The sequence below is a fragment of the Phyllostomus hastatus genome, unplaced genomic scaffold (genome assembly GCF_019186645.2).
Source record: "Phyllostomus hastatus isolate PE091 unplaced genomic scaffold, TTU_PhHast_1.1 phas_contig_38, whole genome shotgun sequence".
In the NCBI taxonomy this organism is placed as follows: Eukaryota; Metazoa; Chordata; class Mammalia; order Chiroptera; family Phyllostomidae; genus Phyllostomus; species Phyllostomus hastatus.
The window spans coordinates 29,035,342-29,059,392 of NW_025333869.1; the positions used below are offsets into that span (position 1 = coordinate 29,035,342).

General features: G+C 35.1%; 2 protein-coding genes across 3 annotated transcripts in view; one reads left to right on the top strand and one right to left on the bottom strand.

The window, feature by feature from the left end:
- CTNNA3 (catenin alpha 3) overlaps positions 1–24,051 on the top strand; it is a 1,495,188-nt gene that overhangs the window by 467,193 nt on the left and 1,003,944 nt on the right. The window lies entirely within an intron of this gene.
- The window catches only part of LRRTM3 (leucine rich repeat transmembrane neuronal 3), a 167,176-nt gene continuing 144,219 nt past the window's right edge, over positions 1,095–24,051 (bottom strand). Inside the window, exon 3 of the mRNA XM_045841857.1 lies at positions 1,095–3,292. Within this exon, the coding sequence (XP_045697813.1) occupies positions 3,083–3,292 (210 nt within the window). The 3' untranslated portion in view covers positions 1,095–3,082. The remainder of the gene's footprint in view (positions 3,293–24,051) is intronic.

A 24,051-nucleotide genomic window follows, 5' to 3' on the forward strand; every position in this document is an offset into this window, starting at 1 on the left:
TCCCTGGAAATTCTCTGGCTCCAGTCAGAGAGAGTAGGCTTTTACTGTAGAGGAAAGACTAACAGGCTCTGAACTTTGAGATTGATTCAATCCCAACAATTATTAGCCATGTATTCTTGGGTAAACCTCAACTTCGAGACTAATGTGTCTTCATAGGATGATTATGAAGACAAAATGAGATAATTTATGTGAAATGTGGTTATAAACCTCTGCATAACTTTATTGTTTGCCACAGCTCTTGCTGTTGTTATAACCATGTTGAGGTCAAATTCTGCATTTTTCAACTCCAAACACAAACATTTCAGTTGTTTAAATAGGTGAGCATAGACAGGAAGGGAAACATGGGGACAAGGTAGTTAGGAGGGTTATCAAATGCTGAAAAAGGTAGGTTAGAAGTAAAGGTTTTAGACACAAATGTAATATATAAATTGTAAATATGTGGTAATGATTTGAGACACAGTCTTCTCTAGCAGGTCCTCACTCCCACCAACCCCTACCCTGGGCGTGGCAGGATGAAAACTAAGCAAACAACCCAGCAGCAGCAGCAGAAGCAGCTTCTTCTCCTTCCTCCTCCTCTTCTTTTTTGTTAAAGATGTTTTGAGTTTAATTTCAAATATGAGAAATCTCAAAATTCTTAGTTTATTTAGCTCCTACTGTAGTAAGTCCTTAGATGCACAGAGCTAGGTTTCCAAGGTGACTGCTTCTATTTAAGTTTTTCACTTTAGATGAACTTAAAATGTTGAAAGAAACTGGTTCGCTTCAGAAAACCAAGGGCATATATCTATGAGGCTCCCTATAACCTAAAAATTTTTAAAGTCATTTATCAATTTGAAAGTGTCTGGAAATAGTTATAAACTGCTTATTTATGCAAATTAAATGATGTTTGAATGTTTGCAAGGCCAACTTCTAATAAGAAAAATTGCAAATGACATTTTGATTTACATAGTAATAAATTTTACATTTGATTTTAGACACAAATAATACATTTATAATTAACTCTATAAATTTATTATCTGTGCAAAGCAAATTTTCAACTTAGAGGATTAAGAATAGTGTGCAAAGAAGTTAGAAATTGAAAAAATAAAAATTTGACTTAAAATGACAACAAATTTTGAATAGCAAATAATTTATGCAAAATATGCCACAAAATCTGGGATGTTAAATAATTGACACACGTACTATGACATTTAGTTTGATTTAAATTAGTAAGAGAGTTTGCTTCTGTCAACATATTTTTTCTTTCTGACTTTGGATATTTTTAATAAAAATTTGCTGTACATTTTTAAAGTTCATTCTTCTTGAAGCTGCTCTTAAATTTGTCATGATAAAACTAGACTTTTATAGGTATGATTTTTAGAAGAAATAAAAAATTAAACATTCGACATTGGTTTTTACAAATTGTTTTCTTCATTGTATTTGACTGTTTGACCCCTGTTAGATTGACATATTTTTGACCTATTTTTGATGTCATGATTATAAATGACAACATAAAAAAGCGCTCCTTCTAGTGCAACAGCAATTGAAACTTGTAGTTTTATATTAAAAATCACACAAAAGAATGTGTGAATATCATAGATAAATTAGCAATATTTTCAACAGTAACCAATATTTTCAAACAATAACCTATGTCAAACAAACACCAGAAACAATTATTTCAGGCTCTAAAAGGTCAGGTATTCATAATTTGATTTGAATTAACTATATAATACAAGTGTAAAATCAGTATATGATCTGAAGTGGTTTCAAATTATTCCAGGTTATTTTTTCAGATAATTTGGAAGTGAATCTCTTTATGGACTGCAGTATAAACCATTTAGATCATTTTGGGATATCTGCAGTCTCCGTGAGCAATGAGTTCTCCACCACAGCTCATGTCTGTATTGAATGAGCTGCGGAAGTTTAGACTCCTTTCCCAGGAGACAACTGATGTAGCAAACAAAGTTAAAAAATTCATATATTTTCTTTGAGATGTTCCCAAAATATAGCCTCACATTTCTAAATAAGAAGTTGTCTTAAAAACCAGGCACATTTTGCACTGACTAATGATTATTTTTAGGTTAACCACTTTGGGTTAATTAGGAGAAAAATTGCTACTGTACAATTATGCTCTATTCTTCTACCTTGGCCCAAAAGTACTGACATGTAACAAGTTTTTCTTTGTCACTGACAGTTGTACCTTTTAAGTGTTTCAAAGTCTGTTGCTGTGGTTACGGCCTTTGTTTCCAGTGATGTTTTGTCCATGCTTCCCTCCCACCCTTAACAATAGGTTATTCAAAAGAATGAAATAATGAGTCATTCATTCGGAAATATGTTGTTAAAATATCCCTCTTTATGATTACATTTCACTACTTAGAAACTAGGCTGTAATTCAAGGCAACAGTTAAGTCTGTGAAGAAGTGTTAGAAAAACTCTTTGATTTTTTTTCCATTTATAAGAAAAACCTGGCTATGTAATTGAAGAACTTCTTAACAAGCATCAACAATTAAACCCTTTTTGGTTAATGTATTATTTCTGGAACAAGTAGATAAAATTCTACGTAGTAGCATGATAAAAATCGTGCATGTTTCTCACAGCACAGAATTGGAGAGTCAAGGTTTCTGGGCACAAAAGCGGTAACAAAACAGTCCCTACAAAACTGAGTGACTCTGAATAACACAAGAAATAATTTTTGTTAATTTAAAATTTTAGAAACTGAAATGTGTAAAGTTTGTAACATAAAATGTAATTAAATTATGGTACTGTACATACCAGTTGTTTGTATAATTTTGAAATTTTACAATATGAAAAATACATTAGCTCTGTACAGTTTTTACAGATAGGTAGGATGAGTTTTGGGAAAAAAGATTTTTTTCCAGGGAAATACTCTTAAGTCAAAAAAATACTGCACAACTTAGCTAATTACAAAGTGTAGTCTTGAAACAATTCATGTCTTCTTCATTTCATGAATCAATCTTGGATTTTTGTTTATTTTAACAGGGGATTTTTTGTTTTGTTTTTAGAGTCCACAATGAACAAATATTCCTCATTTTTGTCCTTGAGGTTACAAAGTTTGGTGGCAACTCTTGGCTACCGAAGAGCTCAGTTAAGCTAGATGCTGTTTATGGTCACCGATTCGGCCAGCGGCTGTGATTGTGCTCAAGTCCAGCTCCGTCTCTAGGTGTGTTTCCATTGTGTCTTCCTGTGCATTCGTTTCGAAGGTCTTATGAGAGAGAAGTTCGTGATGCACCCCACAGTAACTTATTGTAGGCTGGTCGTATGCGAGAAAGGTTGACACATTCATTGATAACGGTATCTGGGGGAAAATGACACAAGAAAAGTCAGTTATAAAAAGACAGGCAACTTTGAGGGCAAGATTTGGAGACTGTGAGAGTGCTTACAACTCTATGGTTGTATCTGTGGCTCAAGTGTCCTCATGTTCTCCCACTAATGTCCTTCGTTCTCATGCTAGTAGACACGGTGTGACACTTTCAGAGCCTGGGATGAAGCTGCTCAATTCTTAACTAGAATAGTAGCATAGTGCTTCTGAAAATGCTAAAAGCTTTATTGGAAGAGTCAGAAAAATGCTTTTTCTTTACTGGGATGAAATTGTGGGTTTAGAACTAAGAAAACTAATAACGGTTATGTGTGGACTGCCTCCTCATCTGCCCCCAACCCCTATCTCCATCCCCTGAGTTTTGACTTTGTTGGTTAGGGGTAAGACCTGGAATTTGAATTTCTCCAAGTTCCCATATGAGTCTGGTGCTGTTAATCCACAACCACACTTTGAAACCCTCTGCAGAAAAGAATTGTCTAGGAAAGTCAGTTTGGCTCTTGTCACTCAATAACTTCTTAATGCTTATTTCTCCATGAGAATTCCTTGAAACATTAATGTCTGTAATTTGGCCTATATATCTAAAATTTAAGGTTTAGAGAACTCCCAGGAAGAATCTGTTACTCCTATGTAAGTCTTAAAAGAATGAAAGGACGATGCTAGTTTTGAAGCAAACAGAGGTGTGTATAAGGAAGGGATTCCCTTGCTAATTACAGCTAATGAAAAATGCAAAATCTAAAGATAAAAGAAAAAAAAAACAAGAGTGACCACTATGAGCAGAAGGAAACATACACGTTACAGACAATGGGTAGTCTGAAATGTCAAATGTTAATCTAGAGAGTATCCCCATGCTTTTCAGTAAGATAGATACTTGTCTAAAAAAGTAGGCAGATATGAGGAACCCTGAGCTCTGATCCCCTTTTAATACCATAATTACTAATTCATGTTGTTCAATTGCCTTGGATAAAAATTTCTGCCATTCATTTTCATGAGTGGGTAAAATATGCTTCTGCTTGAGCATTTCAGATTAAATTCCCTTCTGATGTCAGCTGAGATTAGATCCTGAGGCTAAGAAAAGTAGAATGTCTAGGTTTTATTCTTTACTTGGTCCTTTTTCTCCAACCCGCTTTGCATTTTTTTTATTCCATTTCTGTTCTGCTACCCATATTTCTTTTTTCTTCAATAAATGTTGGTTTAGCAAGTATTTCTTTATTTCCTCTTAAATAATAGTATCCACTTCTTTTGAGATTATTATTTTTAATATGAACATTTCCATGTATGAGATGTTCAGGGCTTGGAGACAGAAATGTAATCCAGTTCATCAAATTAAATACCTGAGTAACTTTCTTTTTACATGGATTCTTAAAGTTTGACACATGCAGTTATCTGATATGTGAATATAAGACATATACTTAAAAAAATAATCAAGGTGATTGAAGGATCTTAGAGAAAATAATAGGATGCTTCCAAGGTGCTCATCTAAAATAAGAAGTAAGAATTCTGTTTCTATAGATTAAATAGCTCAGATAACTAAAATATAATATTATGCAAAAGTAATTGTGTAACATGAATTGATTGGAGTTATAGGAGAGAATGAAAATAGAACTGTTATCAGGTACATGAGTTTCACATTAGCCTCTGGGAAAATCAATGCTCTGTAATTGGTTATGGGCCATATATCTGTATGATTTAATATATTTCTTCTTATTTGTCATGGAAATTTATGGATCATATATGTTATATCATTCCTGGCTTGCTTGGAATTAACTCTACAGTAATTTGTGATTTCTATGGTGATGATTTAGGAACAATAATAAACCATAATATATTTATTCTGTGTGTATGTATATGCACACACACATAACTTCCTGCTTGTTTTACTATCTAGAGCCTGCTGATACCCAGAGTACAAGTCCTAACTCAAACCATGTTAGTTAAATTGTTAGCTCTCACTATATATTAAAGTATTCCACATATTTTCTTTAGATAGTTTCTTATTCTTATATATGTCTTCGCCCATGGTTATACTTAAAAAATTTTTTTAATTGTATTTTTTTCATTGGCATTCAGTCCCTCTCTATACCTCCCTCCCCTCTGAAGTCACCACATGTTTTCCGTGTCCATGATGCCAAGTCATGTCATTCTGTCTCTGAAACTGGATAGCACTCATAATTGGTGTGGATATTTAACATGTATTTCCCTCCCTGCAAGTGGAAGTGATTCTTAAATTAAATTACATCTTAATATCAATAAAGTATGATGTATCAGTAAGTAGAATTTAACAGGTAACCATATCTGAATACAACATTACAGTAGATTTTTTCCAGGTTGACTTAAATGCTTTTGAAAATCTAAGAATGAGCATTGGGGCTTAAATGATTTTGCAAATCTAAGAGTTAGCACTGGGTATATTCACATGTGTATTTATAGTAAACCCCATCTCTTTACATACAATATATACATAAATACATGTGTGTGTAGTCTTATAGCCAATTGTGATTTATAAATCATTTAAATCAGGTACGAAAAATGCAAATTTGGAGGATATGTTAGTTCTAGACAACTATTACATATTTTTTATGTATAGAAAATATGTATATATAAGATATATAAGTAGATATAACATACCATATATAATATGGGTATATATTCTGCCTGGGTAGTGTGGAGAGGATATCCACTGTCATTAAACTGATACCCTGAGGCTCAGAAACAATCTATGTGAATCCCTTCTTGTTGCCAAGTCAGTAAATAAAGCAGCTCCTTCTTCACATAACCATCAAATGACTTTGTGCTCTTTCTTTTCCCTTTCCAGTCTGACCTTGGTGTACTCAGTTCATTCTCTCTATCTCTTTCTCCATTCTTAGCTGCTGCATTTTGATATACTGAATCTGGGGAGGCACACAGTCATGCTCTCCCTGATGGATAGGATGTTCAATAGAGCAGTCCCAGTTTATGCCTATTGTTCCATTTTGGACAATAAATCACTTACTAAACCTTCCTGAAGATGGCCCAAATATGTTCTTGCACAAAATGGAAATGAACAGCAGCCCTAGGTGCTTCACTAGCTCGAGGGGCAGTAGGAGATTTAAATCTAACCAGGCTGTGCTTCCCCAGACCATTTGCCAGTGGGCTCTGTTTAAAGTATCTGTAGCATCTTGTCATGTCTTTCAGAGAGCTAACAGTTGCAGTGTATTTTAATGTAGTAAACTCTTCATAATTACTTATGGTTTCCTTTGGTCCTATAGGTCATTGTTTTCTGGGTGAGGTAATTATTAAGGCATAATTTGTGGATGTCCAGGGATATAAAAACTTACATATATCATGTAGAGTCTGAGTTAAGAAATCATTATATGCTTTTCTAACAATGAGAGGTAGTAGCTAACTCATTATTTAGGAAATTCCCCTTAGGAAAAATTTTGACTCTGCTAAACTACTTCCTCTCTTGACATCAATGGTATTTGCCTAAGCAATAATTTTCCAGTATCTGTCTCATTATCAATGATATGCACCTTTTACATATAAAAATTTATAGTCAGATGAATAAAAATAAGTCATTATTAATGGTATTTTACTCATTCATATATAATTTTGAGCTTGTGATTTTAAAGGGGAGGAATAGTTTTTCAAGTTTCCAATTTGTAATTAAGTAAAAAAAATGCTCAGTTTAACCTATATTTACTACATAAATATCTATATATATTTGTACAAATACAAGTTCATATATATAATCATGCATATATATTGATCATATTCTAATTAGTTGATTACAAGCTACTTATTTATTATTAATTTTTTGTTGAATTTATTTCGATGGCATTGGTTCAGAAAACCATACAGGTTTCAAGTGTGAAACTCAACAAAACTATCCTTTCACAATATATCATGTGCCCATTACCCGAAGCAAAGTCTCCTTCTGTTCTCATTTATCCCCCTTTGCCCACCTCCCCCTCCCCCTCCCCTCTGGCTATGACCAGAGGGAAATGCTTTTTTGCTTAATCCCTTCATCTTCTTCCATACAGACCCCCAACCCCACTCTTCTCTGACAGCTGTCAGTAGTCTGCTCCATGTGTCCATGCCTCTGTTTTTATTCTGTTTGTCAGTTTATTTTGTTCATTATATTCCACATATGAATGAGATCATAGGGTATTTGCCTTTCTCTAACTAGCATATTTCACTTAGAGGAATCATCTCCAGTCTATCGGTGCTGTCACAAAAGGTAAAATTTCCTTCTTTTTTACAGCCAAGTAGTATTCCTTCCTGTAAATGTACCACACCATCTTTATCTACTCATCTACTGATGGGCACTTGGGCTATTTCTAAATCTTGGCTACTGAATGACAAGCCATTTAAACATCTCTTCTGTTGGGTAGCAAGGGTAATTTTAAGTATAATACTCTGAATAGAAAGTGACAGTCCACTTTTGAGAGGAAATAATGAAAAGGCTATTTTTTCCCTTTCTAGAATTGTAAAACATAGGAAATATTTGCTTGTTGTGTTCTTTCTGAATGGAATTTTTAGTGAGCTTAAATATTACTACTGATGATTCTTGAGCGGAGTGCTCATGCTGTTCCTGTATATCACAGTGGGAATCCTCCATTTATATAAGCCAGATATTATCTAGTGACAATTCCACCTCTCCAGGTTGTTTAAAGGATGATACTTTAGGGTTTTTGTAGCTACTGTTTTCAGTGATCTTCATATAGTGAGAGAAATGGACTTCATGAAGGAATTTGTTTTTTGAGATGTAGGCTTTATCACTACTGAGGCACTATTTTGCATTTTATGCTGTAATTTAGAGTCCAGTTTTCTTACTTCTGTCTTTATCTACTAAACTCAATGAATTTTCATTTTAATGAAGTTTATATCTACCTATTAGTGTACATAATAAGAAATAGGCATTATAATATTTTTCAAAGTAATACAGGCATGCCTCCAATGTTGCAGGTTTGGTTCCAGACCACCACAATAAAAATACCACAATAAAGGAGTCACATAATTTTTTTAGTTTTCTAATACATATAAAAGTTATGTTTACACTGTAATATCTTTGATTTAAGTACATAGTAGCATTATGCCAAAGAATGTACATACTTTGATTAAAAAAGACTTTTTTGCTAAGGAATTGCTAACTATCATCTGAGCTTTCAGTGAGAGAATGTTGCCAGAGACTTGCTCAGTGCAGGGTTGCCACAACCCTTCAGTTTATAAAAAATGCAGTATCTGTGAAGTGCAATAAATCAAAGCCCAACACAATGAGGTATGCCATTATATCTCTAATTTATGCCTAAATTTGTCTCAAACTGAGCTCATCTCTGGATCCAATCTGGCTCTTCTTCCCTGTGGTACCTATTTTGTTAAGGGGAAAACAGACCAAGTCAGTTTTGCCTTCAGTCATACTTTTTCCTCCCCCTTGTTCCAAATGTCCTGTTATTTGCTACTTACTTTATTGATATTAGTTGACATGTGTCTTTTCCATGCACTTTTTTCATCTCTGTCAGCACTAAAATATCACCTTGTTTGCCTTTGTGATTGCATGGCTGGTTTTCCTAACCAGTAGAATTGCAAATAAAACTAGATATTTGTAGGTTCATTTATGGAAAAGATTATATTTTTCTTTAACTAAATGTAAGCAACATATAAAAAAGTGAATGCTTTTTATCTTTATTTTATTTTTTTTTGTTGTGCCCGAAGCCTTACCCTGTCTTTGGAAAGAAGTGAGATTTGAAATATACTTCTCAGGAAATTAGTTTCCTTAAATACATTATTTCATATATATATGGATGTATATGAGTATATATCCATAGATACATGTATGTGGTGTGTCTGTATCACACCACTGCTTATAAAATTCTTAGTTTCAAGAAGTTTTACTTTTTAAAAAATATACTTGCTAATAACTTTATTCTTGTCCATCTTGATGCCTCTACCTTCTGTTTTACTTACGTAAGCTGAGTTTCAAGGTAGCCTTGGGTTTTGCTAGGATGTGTGCTATTTGATGTGTTTGGGGAATTGCTTAGCAATGATTGTTTCAGTCCTAGCAAACATGAGCTTTGTATACAGGCTGGTAGTTTTACTTAGAGTCAGAATGGGAATCTGTAATTTGGTATTATTTGACTGATATTAAACTCTTGAAAGAAAATGCCTTTCCTACTGGCTAGATTCCCATCTTGAAAACTTTGTTAATCACTATTTTGGTTTCTAAGTATTAAGGCAGTTGAGAAAATGTGTTACGTGAGAAGAAATAGTGTAAGCAATTATCACACTCCAGCTTGATTTCCTGGCAGAATAGTAAAGTCATCTACCCTGGATCCTAATTTAATTTCTTTAGGATTTCTGCGGTAGTTTTTCTGCCTAGCTATTTGAGTAGCTGTGAGCATTTGTTCCACGTCTTGGTCACTATAAGCCTTGGATACATCTCTTAACATCTTCCTCATTATCATCACTATCATTCATTGAGCAATTACTGTGTGCAGCGCTACCGTGCTACGTGCTGGACTTAGGTCACCTTCTTTAAACCTCCCAAAGCTGCTGTAAGATAAATATAATTATCCCCATTTTACAGTTGAGAAAACTAAGGTAGTTTAAATAATTAGTCTAAAATTACTCATGTGGTGAATTGTAGAACTGGTTGCCTGACTTCTTAATCGCTACCTTTTACAGCGTATTTATCACTTTATCTAACACACTGGTCCTGGAACCTGGAGAAGTGAACACGATATGATGTGTCTGAATCTATTTAAACGCCATTTCTCAACATTCGTATCTTATTTCTAGTAGGGTGAACACCATAATATGCTATACTACACCATAACTTTATGACACTGCTTTTGTGCATATTAGGTCTTCTGGAAAGAAACATGCAGTTTAGTGGGGATTTATGGTATGGGTAGATGTGACACCTCAAAATTAGAGCTCTCTGCTTCTTACTTGACTCTGTTGGCCAATACAAAGTATAAAGAGAAGGCTGTACTCTGGAAAGCACTCTGGACTAGGACAGGAACCTTATATATACTCTCCGATACAAGTATGTGTAACTTCAGGCATTTTAAAGATAAATTTTTGTGTTGACTTAGAAATTGGTAGAAATATTTTGCAATTAAATGATGTTACCTTTTCTCTTTAACAAAAGGTGCAAAAAATCCAAAACCTCTATCAATCTGTAGTTTAGGTATTTGTTTTATATTAAATGACACTTGTTTTGTTTTTTTCTGTATGTAAAAAGCGGTTATAGATAGGTGTGGACAAACAGCAAGGCTGGGGAAGTAGAGAACAAACATGAATAAGACAATTTCCGCTTTCTGGTGAAATCAAAGACTAGTGAGGGAGACAAATAGTGCAAGTAATTCAAGAAAGTCAATGAATGCGGTAGGGTAGAAGACAAGTTATTGCATGTGTGTATAAGAAGACAAATTATTGCATGTAAGTATATATTAGCCAATATATTATAAATATTTATGTATTTATCAGCCATCAGAGCATGGGGTGTGTGTGTATGTGTTTGTGTGTATATATATATATATATATACATATATATATACATATACACTCATATATATATATACTCATATATATATATATGAGTATATGTGTGTGTATGTATATGTATGTGTATAAATATTTATGTGTGTGTGTATATATATAATACATTGTGCTTTGACTGGCTGATTCTGCTAAATATATCATTTCTCCTTTGTGATGTAAAATGAACTAGCCATCTTTCTGTTTGGAAATTTATTTTCTAGACTTATTGGTGAGAGTCAATATTGCTGAGAGTGATTCTGTACTTGTTTTTATAGACTCTACTACAGAGATCATACATTTTACTCTGAACCTGATTTATCTGTTTGAAGGGCAGTCTCCCTCGGAACTCTTTAGCATCCTAATGGTTAATTTGTGCGAGTACCACTGACTGTTGGATCACTAAATTTAATTATCTTGGTTCTACTAGTAATTCATTTTTTTAAAAAATTCAGGAAATACTTAATTAGGAGTCTGAATTTATGTTATTCTACATTTAAATTAAAAAAACAAAACTTTTTTGAGTAGTAAGGTAATGCAGACCTTACTACTCAATTTTGGTATTTTCTTAAGAGCTAAATTGCCAACTAAAGTAACAATTGCTATCCTGAGATCACAAGTATAAGGTAATAAGGCAGGAGCTCAGTGTGATATTGAGGACTTTCAAGTGTCTGTAATTTGAGAATACTGTGAAAGAAAACATTGTTGGCAGGGTAACTCTTTTAGTGCCTTTTGTGTGAAAAATACATTATAGTGAGCTCCTGCAGAGTGAAATCATAAAGGGAAAAAATTGAGTTTTATTTGTAAGGTCATAGTTCTCCTTGCACCAAAATGTGTTTAGGCTAAAATAAAATCCCAAATTTTAATAGCTTTATGTGTGTCTTGTAAATTTGTGAAGTCAGTACTGCCCCCAGTCAGTCATAAAATGCAGGTAGGTCATTTTATCTTCGAAATTAAAAATATATCTTAAATATTTAAATGACATTATCATTTGTGAATATACTTTGTTCTTTACAAAACAATTTGTTTTTATTTCAGTTTTGCAACAAAAAATAAATAGGGGTGAGCTATATGCATTGTTTTTATAAGTTCATATGCTATTGTCTACAAAACCAAATAGATATATTCATTCATTAATTTATTTACTTCCACAAAGATTTGCTGAGTGCCTTAGATGCTGGAGATATGTGAAGTCCTGTCTTTAAGGCTCCTGGAAAGAACATAAACCATTCTAAAAAACACTTAGCAAGGGAAGACTCCACGTAGGAAGAGTGTATTTTCCCAAGTTGGCATCCCTCATTCACTCATGAACTCCCTCATTCACTCCTGTTCTTGTTCTCTCTCTCTCGAAATATTAAGGCACTTCCTCAGTGCTACTTGTATACTATGTGTATTTTTTGAAGTTTGTCTTCTGTGGTTGTTATTTATGCATATATTTTATCCTATGTTGGACCATAGCCTTTTTTGAGTGCCAAAATCTGACCAATCATGCTTCTTTATGCCTTATATTGTTTCATATTGTCCTTAAATATAGTGAAGCGCTGACTGTGTATTTAATGAATAAATGACTATACGAATAGATGAATAGTAGAGAAAGAGTATTTAGTATTATCTGGGTAGAAATTAAAAACCCTCATCTCAGAAGGTTTTGACTGGGCTTTATGGGAACTATATGACTGAGGTAATCCAATAAAGTTTAGAGGTAGAGGGCTTGAGTGAACTTTAAAAAAATCCACTAATTATTAGGTACATAATGCATAATGCTGCATTATGTTTGAGAACTTCTTTATTTTATTTCAGTTATTAAATTTTTTAATGATTTTCATTAAAAAATTTAACTTATTACATTATGTAATTTATAAATTTAAAATATATAAAACTTTAAAAAGTAACATTAAAAATAAAATAATTACTCTGAATTTGGTGATTTTCCTCCTGTAAATTTCAGTGTTATATCTGTGCTTTGTTTTTCAATGCCTTCCACACCTTCATTTTTCAAACTCTTTTAGTGCTCCTTGGAAGCTTGGCCCACGATCTCTAAGAGTTTGGTGCACATGCCAAATTAGCGTTCCCAGTAATGGACTCTGCCCTGATTCCTTCTGTGTTAACCTCCATTTTATTCTTGCAGTGCCAGTGAAAAGTGATGTTTCTTTTCTACTGAGGCAAAGCAAAATGCCCCAAATTGTTTTCATTTACATGTAAATCTTTCTGCACAGCCCAATGCCTGCTACATCCACACTGTTGCCAGGTAAAGTGATGGGACCCAAATTGAGCCTACGGCTCAAAGGCCCCACTAATCTTGATGCTATTTTTTCAAATCTGTTTCTTCAGACTGCTGTGCAAAGAGGTGCAGTTGCTAATCAGTGTGAAAATGATGTCATTTTTCTTTTTCTTTTTCCTGAAAATTGTAGTTACAGTATTCTACTCAAGAATCTTATAATGCTAATGATAATATGGCAGTTCATATTTTCAATCTAGGTTCATATAAATCAGTGAGAATGAAAATCACCAATTATATTAAACACTACAAGATAAACAACAAATAACAGTGTTAGGTACTGTTACAGGAGTAACAGAGAAAGAACTCTCTGTATCTATGACTAATGGCATTTTAGTCTCATACAGAGGCTCTATGTGGATATCCTGAACATTGGCATTTATAGTTGGTTTTCTGTCATGATTTCTCATATCCTATTTGCTTTCCAACTGGCTTTTTCATCTCCACTAGCTTCCTGTAGTTTTAGCATTCTCCATAAAACAGGCTCCACTTTTGACATGCTGACCTTGAGAGCTGGTCCTGCTTTGGCAGGATTTGATTACCCATCTTTCTTAGGGGCTCTCATTTCTTTCAAGTGCCTAGAGGGAAGCACCCTGGGATTTGCTGAATCCCAGTAGTTGTCTTCCAATCCAACAAGCTTTCGAATGATGTGACTATTTACTGATTGGTATTAGTTTTTCTCCAACTTTATTATTAAATTAATTCAGACTTTAGTTGAAATTATGTTCAAACTAAATGAGATAATATTCTGTGCACATCTGCTAAGTTACATAAAAATCCTGTACTTGGAAATTTAGTTCAACTAACACTTCCTTTGCAAAACTCCTCAGCTGAATTTAACTCTGTAGGGATGAGCTCCTGCTATGAATTTCTTCAGAATTTTTATATATATGTATACTCATAAGTATCAAATATCAAATATGTACTGTTCCTTCCATCCACCATTCATCCATCCATTCATCCATCCATCAGTCTGTCCATATTCATTTCCACCTGTCCATTATTGAGTACTCTTGGGATGCTAAATGAACAAAATCAATCATAAGCAAGCAATTGTTAGACACTATTTTTCCTAGGTAGGGGAAGGTGTGTTTTAGGATATAGTGGGGGTAAAGGGAAGATACTCTACCATTGGTGTGAGATTTTGTATAGATAATACCATGTCAGTGCTGGCCAGTTCTTATTTATATATTGCCATTGTTTCACTTATATGAATATTATTTGCCTATCTAGACTGTAAATTTGATAGAAAATAAAGAATTCTCATGGGTTGTACAGGCTTGTGTATTAGTAAAATTTTGAAAGTTTTTGTTGGTGGCAAGATGGGTAAGGAATAGAACTTCTCACAGATAGTCTATATTTATATACTTATGTTTACAATGAAGATATAATAAGGGATGAGCTAATTTACACAGTTAATCTAATTTATTTCAGATTTTTATGTGCACAGATACTATGAATTTTTCAAAAGGTAAGTCCTGAAAATACAGCTTTTGTAATAATTCTCATTAACATTGAAACAATTCTCATTAACACCTAAATTAGGATCAACTTCTAAATGACATTAGCGCATGCAGGTTGTGTGAGGGGTGGCTGTCAGCGGGCAGATTGGAAATACTGTTGGGGGTGGGGATCAATTATCTCACTCTTAGTGTTTTATCTTCTCAATGTTTTCTCAATTACAGTCTCTTTTTTCACAGTTACACCTAGAATTTCAAAATTATCATTTTTAGGGTGTATTTTCTGTTATCTTGCTTTATAGAATGTAATATCTTAGTAATAATAAAGAAGGTAAATGATTTTATCTTTTTTCAGTGTTATGTACTCAACCACATATATATGCAGATAATCTTTTTTCAACTATAGCTTTGCTCAAACTAATTAAAATACACTATATAAGGAAATGTGTGAGGTGTTATTTCTTAATCACCTTGTTTTATTAGGTATATAAAAGTTTGGTTTTGGCCTTGGCTGGTGTAGCTCAGTGGATTGAGCGTGGGCTGAGAACCAACTGTTGCAGGTTTGATTCCCAGTCAGGGCACATGCCTGGGTTGCAGGCCACGGCCCCCAGCAACTGCACATTGATGTTTCTCTCTCTTTCTCCCTCCCTTCCCTCTCTAAAAAAATAAATAAAATCTTTTTTAAAAAAAGCTTGGTTTTGACTCAAGATTCAAAGTTGATATCAAAAACAGTTTTATAAATATATTTTATTGATTATGCTATTACAGTTGTCCCAAATTTTCTCCCTTTGCTCCCCTCCACCTGGTACCCCCCATTCCCTCTGATAGTTCCCACCACTTAGTTCATGTCAATGGGTCATGTATGTAAGTTCTTTGGCTTCTCCATTTCCTTTACTGTTCTTAAGATCCCACTGTCTATTTCTATATCTACCAATTTGTACTTCTTACTCCCTGCACCTTTTCTCCCATTCTCCCCATTTCCATCCCAACAGATTACCCTCCAAATGATCTCCATATCTATGATTCTGTTTCTGTTCTGCTTGTTTGCTTAGTTTGTTTTTTGGATTCAATTATAGATACTTGTGAATTTATTGCCATTTTAATGTTCATAGTTTTGATCTTCTTTTTCTTAAATAAGTCCTTTTTACTTTTCATATAATAATGGTGATGATAAACTCCTTTAGCTTTACCTTGTCTGGGAAGCACTTTATCTGCCCTTCAATTATAAATGATAGCTTTGCTGGATAGAGTAACCTAGGTTGTAGGTTCTTGCTTTTCATGACTTTGAATACTTCTTGCCAGTCCCTTCTAGCCTGCAATGTTTTGTTTGAGAAATTAGCTGACAGCCTTAGAGGAATTCCTTTGTAGGTAACTCTCTGCTTTTCCCTTACTGCTTTTAAGAGTCTGTCTTTATCTTTAACCTTTGGTATTTTAGTTTTGATGTATCTTGATGTGGTCTTCTTTGTGTTCATCTTGTTTGAGATTCACTGTGCTTCCTGGACTTGTATCTGTATTTCCTTCACCAAGTTAGGGAAATTTTCTTTCATTAGTTTTTCAAATAATTTTTCAATTTTTTGCTCTTTCTTTTCTCCTTCTAGCACCCTTATGATTCAAATGTTGATATGTTTGAAGTTTTCCCAGAGACTCCTTAGCCTAACCCTGTTTTTTTTTCTTCTTTTTTCTTCTTGCTGTTCTAATTGAATTTTTTTTTCTTCCTTATATTACAAATCATTGATTTGATTCTCGGCTTCATTCCCTCCACTGTTGGTTCCCTGTAAATCTTTCTATATTTCACTTAGTGTAACCTTCATTGCTGAGTGGGTCTTTTTTATGCTGTTTAAGTACCTGAGTTCCTTGAAAATACTAATAACCAATGTTTTGAACTCTGCAACTGGAAGATTGTTTATCTTCATTTTGTTTAGTTCTTTTTCTGGAGTTTTATCTTATTCTTTCATTTGGGCCATATTTCTTTGTCTCCTCATTTTGGCAGCCTCACTGTGTTTGTTTCTATGTATTAGGTAGAGCTGCTTTGACTCCCTATCTTAGTAATATGGCATATGGTAGAAAATCACACTGGTAAGTTTGGTGGGGTGGAGCTTTAGGTAATCTCCAGGGTAGGGCAACCCTTGTGAACCAGGTTGACCAGGTTGATGGAGTCTCAGATATGGTGTCTCTACTGTGGCTCTGTATGGGGAATGGCTCAGAAAGGGGACAATGACCATTTCCTGGCCTCTGGAGTTTTGTCAGGAGGAAGCTGTCCCCCCGCACTCACCCTGATGCCAGGTACTTCCATTTCTCCCCATATGCCATGAGTGCCCTTCCAGCTGCTGCCCCAGTGAAGGAGCTCAGAGGGAGTGAATCTGCACAAATTCTAAGTCCATTATGGGTCTTTTAAATGGAGATACCTGAGATTCCTGAAGTTTCTTCTGGACCTATTAGTTTTTACAGCCAGAAGTTATGGGGGTTTATCTTCCTGGCACTGGAACCCTGGGCTTGGTGGTCTAGTGTGGAGTTGGGACCCCTCACTCCTGAGGTATTCCTCCCAATATTTACCCATCACACATGGGTGTGGGACTACCCTTTCCACATCTCCACATCTCCGTACATCTCTGTGCATCTCCACGTCTCCATGTCTCCACCCTTCCTACTCCTCTGGTTGAATGTGACTTCTTTAATTCCTTAGTTGTCAGACTTCAATACAGCTTGATTTTCTGATGATTCTGGGTCATAGTTGTTTTGTAGTTTAGTTGTAATTTTTGCTGTGGTTGGATGAGGAGGTTGAGCTGTGTTTACCTATGCCTCCATCTTGACCTGAAGTCCCATAGTTCTCAAATACATTTTTATATTTTAAAAAAATTTTTAAGATTTTAAAATTTATTTTTAGAGAGGGAAGGGACAGAGGAAGAGTGAGAGAGAAACATCAATGTGTGGTTGCTGGGGGCTGTAGCCTGCAACCCAGGCATGTGCCCTGACTGGGAATTGAACCTGCAATGCTTTGGTTCGCAGCCCGCGCTCAATCCACTGAGCTACGCCAGCGGGGTCAAATACATTTTTAAAGAATAGGCCATATTTGGGCAGTAAAACTCAAGCTTGAGATTGATTAACAGTCTTCACTATTGTCAGGATACTCTACTCAGAGAATATATTTTAGCTCCTTTTAACATGATCGGACAATTGGTGATATACAAGGTACAAATATAAAATAATGTAGTTTTAGTAAGAGTTTTTTATTATTGTTTCCTTATTGTTAGGTTCTATAATATACTGTTAATCAAAACCCAGATGACATAAGATAAAGGATGAACCTTAATTTATTGACATATTCCAGATACATTCTATATGGGATATTGGCTTCTCTGTGAAAATTTTAGCTTTATGCCATTATAGGTAGTATAACAATTCATCAATTTTCATTGTTATTTTAGTGTCTTTTATCAAAGTATCAGAACTGAATGGAAGAACTGATCATCAATCTTATAAAAGTAAGTGATTAGGAAATCTAATGTATGAGTTAGAGAATCTAATTTATAGGAGTCAAATGATTTTTTATTTTCTCATGGCTACCAATGAAGGTATTCTCATTTAAATGATCCTTAGAGTAGAACTATAGATTAATTTTTAAGTTAATATATTTCTTAATATGTGGTTCACTCCCATCAGCTTCGGTTTTAATGTCTATTGATGGTGTTCTTATATTATGTGAGATAACATAAGTATATTCAATATTATAAATAATTTAGAATATGTGATATATAAGCATATTACATATAAGCATATTTTATGTATATAAGCATCATTTAGATATGAGGTCTGTCCAGAAAAAGTCCAGAAATTTTTAATGTAATGAGAACTGTTTGTGTGACTTTGATGTAACCTGATAGCCAAGGAGGGTGGACTGGAATGTGCATGTGTGACCAATGACGACTTCACTGTACTAGTCAGTGGGGTTGGTAGATGCCATTGAATGAGTATGTGTACTGTGTGGCTGTCATATTCAAAATGACTGAGTGAGCAGACCAACAAATCTGTATCAGATTTTGCATTAAGCTTGAATATTCCTCCATGGAAACTTTTCAGATGATTCAGAAGGTCACAGCTATGGGCAACGGGTAATTGGCAGCTTCATCACAACAACATGTTTGCTCATGCATCATGTCTCATGCAGGGTTTTTTTGGTGAAACATTAAGTCACCCAGGTGACTCAACCCCTGCTGCAGCCCAGATATGGTGTCCTGCAACTTCTGGCTTTTCCCAAAACTAAAATCACCTTTGAAAAGGAAGACATTTCAGACCATCAGTGAAATTCAGGAAAATACTGTAGGGCAGCTGATGGTGAATGGGAGAACTCTGTGAGGTCCCAAAGTGCCTACTTTGAAGAAGATTGAGGCATCATTGTTCTATATACAATGTGTCTTTTCCCTTCTATCTTCTTCAATAAATGTCTCTATTTTTCATATCACATGGCTGGATACTTTCTGGACAGACCTTGGATATAAGATCCTAATAGGATCATCTTTGATATTTTCTTACTATTACCCTTTTTCAGTAGTAACTGTTTGTGGAATCCTCACTCCAGGCACAGAATTGTGCCAAATGTTTAGGATAATTCAAGGAGCAATAGATATGGGGATCAAATGTCTACTACCCCTGAGTTTCTATAATCATTCAGAATATGTGAGTAAAAAGTTAAAAAAAACACAGGTAAAAATCTAGTTGTGAGTATGGACGCAAAGAGAGAGTGCTTTCAGGGTGTGGCATTTTGTGCTTGTTTATAAGGAAACACTGGAGCCTCCGATGGTACCTTCTTCCTGAGAAATTGTGTCAAACAAGGGAATTCTTCTTTGAGTTGGTGTTAACCTTGAAACATATCATATTCTCAACTGAATTTACCATGTCTCTCTATCGTCCTAACAGAAAGCTTATTAGATTTTTCTTCTTTTATCTTTCTCCTCTTCTCCATAAGCTTTTTTATTTGCTTTAATTGTTTACAGTTTAATAAACTATGTATAGCTTTTGTGAGTAAACAAAGTTTTACAAGTATGTAACAGGAACCATTTGAAATGTCTATGGGGAGGAGTAATGTATTTTGAATGACATTTATTTTTAATGATTTCATAATTTTTTATTATGGGACATAAAATTGAGACACATAAAAGTACCAGGGTGGGGGGAAACCACATGGTTTATTAATAAATGTACTAGGATTTTATCATTGAGCTGTAATCACCGTCTAGTATCTGTATAATGCAGGTTTTCTTTGCCTTGCAGGGAAATTTAAAAATGTACATTAAGAACAAAAAATTATAGAAAATAAGAGTATTTTAGATATTACTCAACTGTAGTTAAAATTTCAAGGACATTGCTAAAATGTGTTGATAAAAAGCAACACCCTGAGATGGTCATTCTGTTTTGGGATGAGGATGATAGGAAAAAATAAGACTGTACATTTTAGCACTGAGATGTTATTTCCTAGATGTAGCCCAATGAAAGAATTTTGAAAAATGTATTGGACCCGTTTGCTCACCATTATGTTGATTCCTTGTTTCTCACAGTGTGTTCAATGAAAAAAAACTGTGTGGCTTACTTTTGTGTCATGGTGCTGGGGTAATATTTTAGACCTTCTCTTTTTATTTGAAGACATTAACAATTTGGTTTTGAAGAAAGGTAGAATCTTTCTGCAATTAATTGTGTAGCTCCTGAGGGTCTTTAAAGGGATTCAAAGTTCAAGAAGTTTAATAATGCAGAAGTCTTTATACTGGGATGCTTAGTGGTCCCCTGAGCACATTTGACCCTCCTGATCCTTAGGTGCACACCTGCTTTATTGTCAGAGCACACAGGTGGCTTCTGTTAGAATGCATGACTACAGCAGAAATGCCTGTCTGGTTCAGCATTGCAGTTACACTCCTACTCACAAGCACTTGTTACAAGAGGTGTGTTGCTCCTAGTCACCAAAATTTGGTCAATCTCTTGACTAATAATATTGCAGTCCATCCCCTGGACACCCAGGTCTGAAGGTGCTTCTGCCAGATACAGGACTAATAGCTGATCTTTAGATTTCTTTCAGCACTCAAATTCTGAAATTTTCTTCTTTGTGCTGATGCAGAATAGATACTCTATTTTATCTGAGAAAGGGCATGCATTTGGGGTAGGAAAGTATCTTCCTGGAAATAATGTATTCCCACCTCATTCCTTCAGGGATTTCTTTCCCTGTGGGCCAGCTGAGTTATTCATAGCCTTGCATCCCTAAGAGGCCTGTGAAATAATGGAGAGTTTTGGAGAAAAGGAAGTGATTCTCAATTTTATGGTACAGGAAATGCATTTCTAGAGATTGGGGTTTTGAGTGTAGCCCTTTTCAAAATCTGCTTGGGGGTTTAGGGTTTTAACCTTATGCCATGAGTGATGTTGATTAAGCATTTTCTGCCTCACCCATTAGCTTTCCCTTCTGCTCAGTGCTGTAGTGAAATCACGATTTGTGTCGTGGAAATCACCGAGGCCATAAATCCAGCCCTTATGACTCTAATGCATTATTGAGAGGAGAGCACAGATGGACTGTAAGAGAGCAAGCAGTTGTTCAAACCAACTAATATCCTAGATAATTAATAAATATAACAGGAGAAATGAACAGCAAATGAAGAAGTAACTGATCTAATTTTTAACTAAAATCCAGGATAATTCTCTAGTTTGTGATTTTCAAAATTCCCTTCATAGCTTTGAAAGAAACCCTTTTGGTTCTGGAGACTGCTGACTGCGACCTCACTAAGCGCTGCAGTGGAGAAAGGGTTGACCTACCCCACATCATGTGCAATCACTCTGGATCCAGTTTAAACTTCTACTTGGGTAGTATAAGTATTCCTATTTATCAAACACCAGCTAGGTTTCAGGAACTGTGCTAGATACTGATAATTAAAAGATAATTAGAGCTTGGTTCCTGGTTTTGAGAAGCTTCCAGTCTCTAAGCAGGATCCAGGCAGGTGAACATAAACAGTGAATAAGCCCAGACTTGAATGGGGTTGTGTACTGCCCTCAGAGGAGAGCATGATCAGCTCCGCCCGGCTGGGGTCAGGGAAGGCCTCAGAGAGGAGACTCCTGAGCGAAGCATTAAATGAAGAATAGGAACTCGCCAGGAGCAAAGCAGGAAGATCATACAGGCACAGGCACAGAGGCATGAAGCAGCATGGGTGGTCCAGGGAATCGAACTCAAAGTGATAGGATCAAATGATGGATTTGCAGGAGCAGCAACAAGAATGCATATATGAGATAAGAATACAATAGAATAGTAGGTGAGAGATGAGGTAAGTAGGTGAGGGCCAGAGGTCACGTACCAGGTACTAACAATGGGGATGGAAAGAAAGGGTCAGTCTTCATCACATGTATCAGGTGACTGACCTCGGGCAATTTCATTAACCTCTCTGAGCTACAATATTGGTATTTACTAAATGGATATAATAATCCCTACCTTTCAGTTTTGTCTTTAGTACTGAAGTTAATATATGTGTTTCCTGGAATAGTAAGTAATCAGTAAGTGAAAGAGATGATTATAATATTATTCCTGATTGATTGAAACACTTCATGCCCTTTTTCTTTTTCTGCACAATTCACTGCGTGTCACTCTCCTTTCAATGTTCAATATATAGCTGAAATGAACTCAGAGAATTGAGTATGTTTTAAATGCTGCTGCCAACAGTCATTTTTCCAATAATTATTACTTGTTGCCACATTAATCTATAGTTGAGATAAAATCAAATTGAAGTGCTCCAAAGTTTATAAGCTCTATCAGAACTAAAGGAAGGAGAGAGAAATATTTGGCCATTATTGGAATGGCTGGCTTCTTAGTGGAAAGTATCATAGTTCAAGTGTCAAATATCCAACTAAATAAAAAAGACTGAGAATTCAAATTGTAGTATAAGATATGGACTTACTTATCCATACCTTTAGCTTTAAGCATGATACTTCACATTTTCTATGCACATCCACAAAATGAGGATGATGATGCCTGGTGAACAAACACCAACAAGCAGGCTTAAGCATGAGAATGATAAATAATAAAATAATAACTTTCCTGTCTGAGGAGAAAAAACTTGTGTCAGCAGACCTTCTGATGTTGGGACTGAATGATAAAACACTGAGCAGGAATTATATATGTAGTCTAGTTTTTTCATTAATGTTAGTTTCTTTAAATGTATTACTGACTTCCACAATTTGTTTCATACTTCAGTAGTTTTGTTTTAAATTATAAACAGAAAATCTCTTTGAAAGGTAGAAATTAACCTGCTGCTGCTTCTCTTTCCACCCCCATATAGGTGCCAAATCCAGCGGAAAATGTCTCTAACCTACAAAATACCACTAGTTTATATAACCTGGATGATTTTTTATTCTTGAGAGAAGGGGACCCTTTATAAAGTTGTCACTCATCCTGGTTTCTTCTTCCCTGCCTCTCTGGATTCTACCACAACCAGGTTAAACACCCACTGTATGAAGGCTTTGGAAAAAAACAAAACAAACAAAAAAACAAACTTCTATAACCATCCTTCCTTGAACTGTGGCAGTTTTTTTGTTTTACTCCTCCCTTGGTACTTCATACATGGTGCTGTGTGTTAATGACTGTCTTATGATGAGTTATGCCATCTTGCCAATGATATCACACACTCTTGAGAACAACTGCTTTGCTTTCTCTATTGTCTTCCCTGGTCCCGAGGAGATATTTTTATGTTTATTGGCTTCCTCAGGGCTTTCCGAACATGGATATACAAGTTTTACCCAAGATTACACATTATCCAGATCTTAGTTCTTCTCTGTCACTGTGTTCCTGGCAGAAAGTTGGCAGCAAACTGGGCCATGGATCCTGGTATCTATGTTAACGGAGGTTTCTTCAATTTCTAGGATTTTTCCCCACTGTCCGGTAAAGTAAACTTTCTTATACATAGCATGTTCTCATAAATTGATCTCTCAGGTATCCCCTCTCCACAAAAAGTATGGCCAGCAGAACATAATAGAAACCAAACTGGGAATGGAAATCTTGTTTCTAAAACTTGTAAATATGGATTATGCCTTGTGTTCCTGGATATTAAGACTTATTGGTGACTTCAAATTTTTAGTGTAGGTTCTATTTGAAATGGATTAAAGGTATGTTGGAAATTGTATCCCAAACACAGAAAGCTCTGAATGAGAGCCAAATTATACCAATGTTCTAAGTCGGATAATCAAATGAAGTGCTCTGCTGCACATTGCGTTGGCTTTTTCTCTCTCTCTGCTTTTGCATTTTCATAACTATATTTGGCCTATTCACCTCCCCCTGAATTTTGAGGATACCAACATTAAGAAGACATTAGGAAAAAATGTATAAAGCACAATAATTGCCTTGACTCTGTTTTCCTACATAATTTAAGGGGAGTAACATTTTGTTGGCCTCTCTCTATCACTTCCCTGTTGATCATTTCCTCCTTTAAAACCTTGGAGACACAAATGCACACACAAAACTTCAC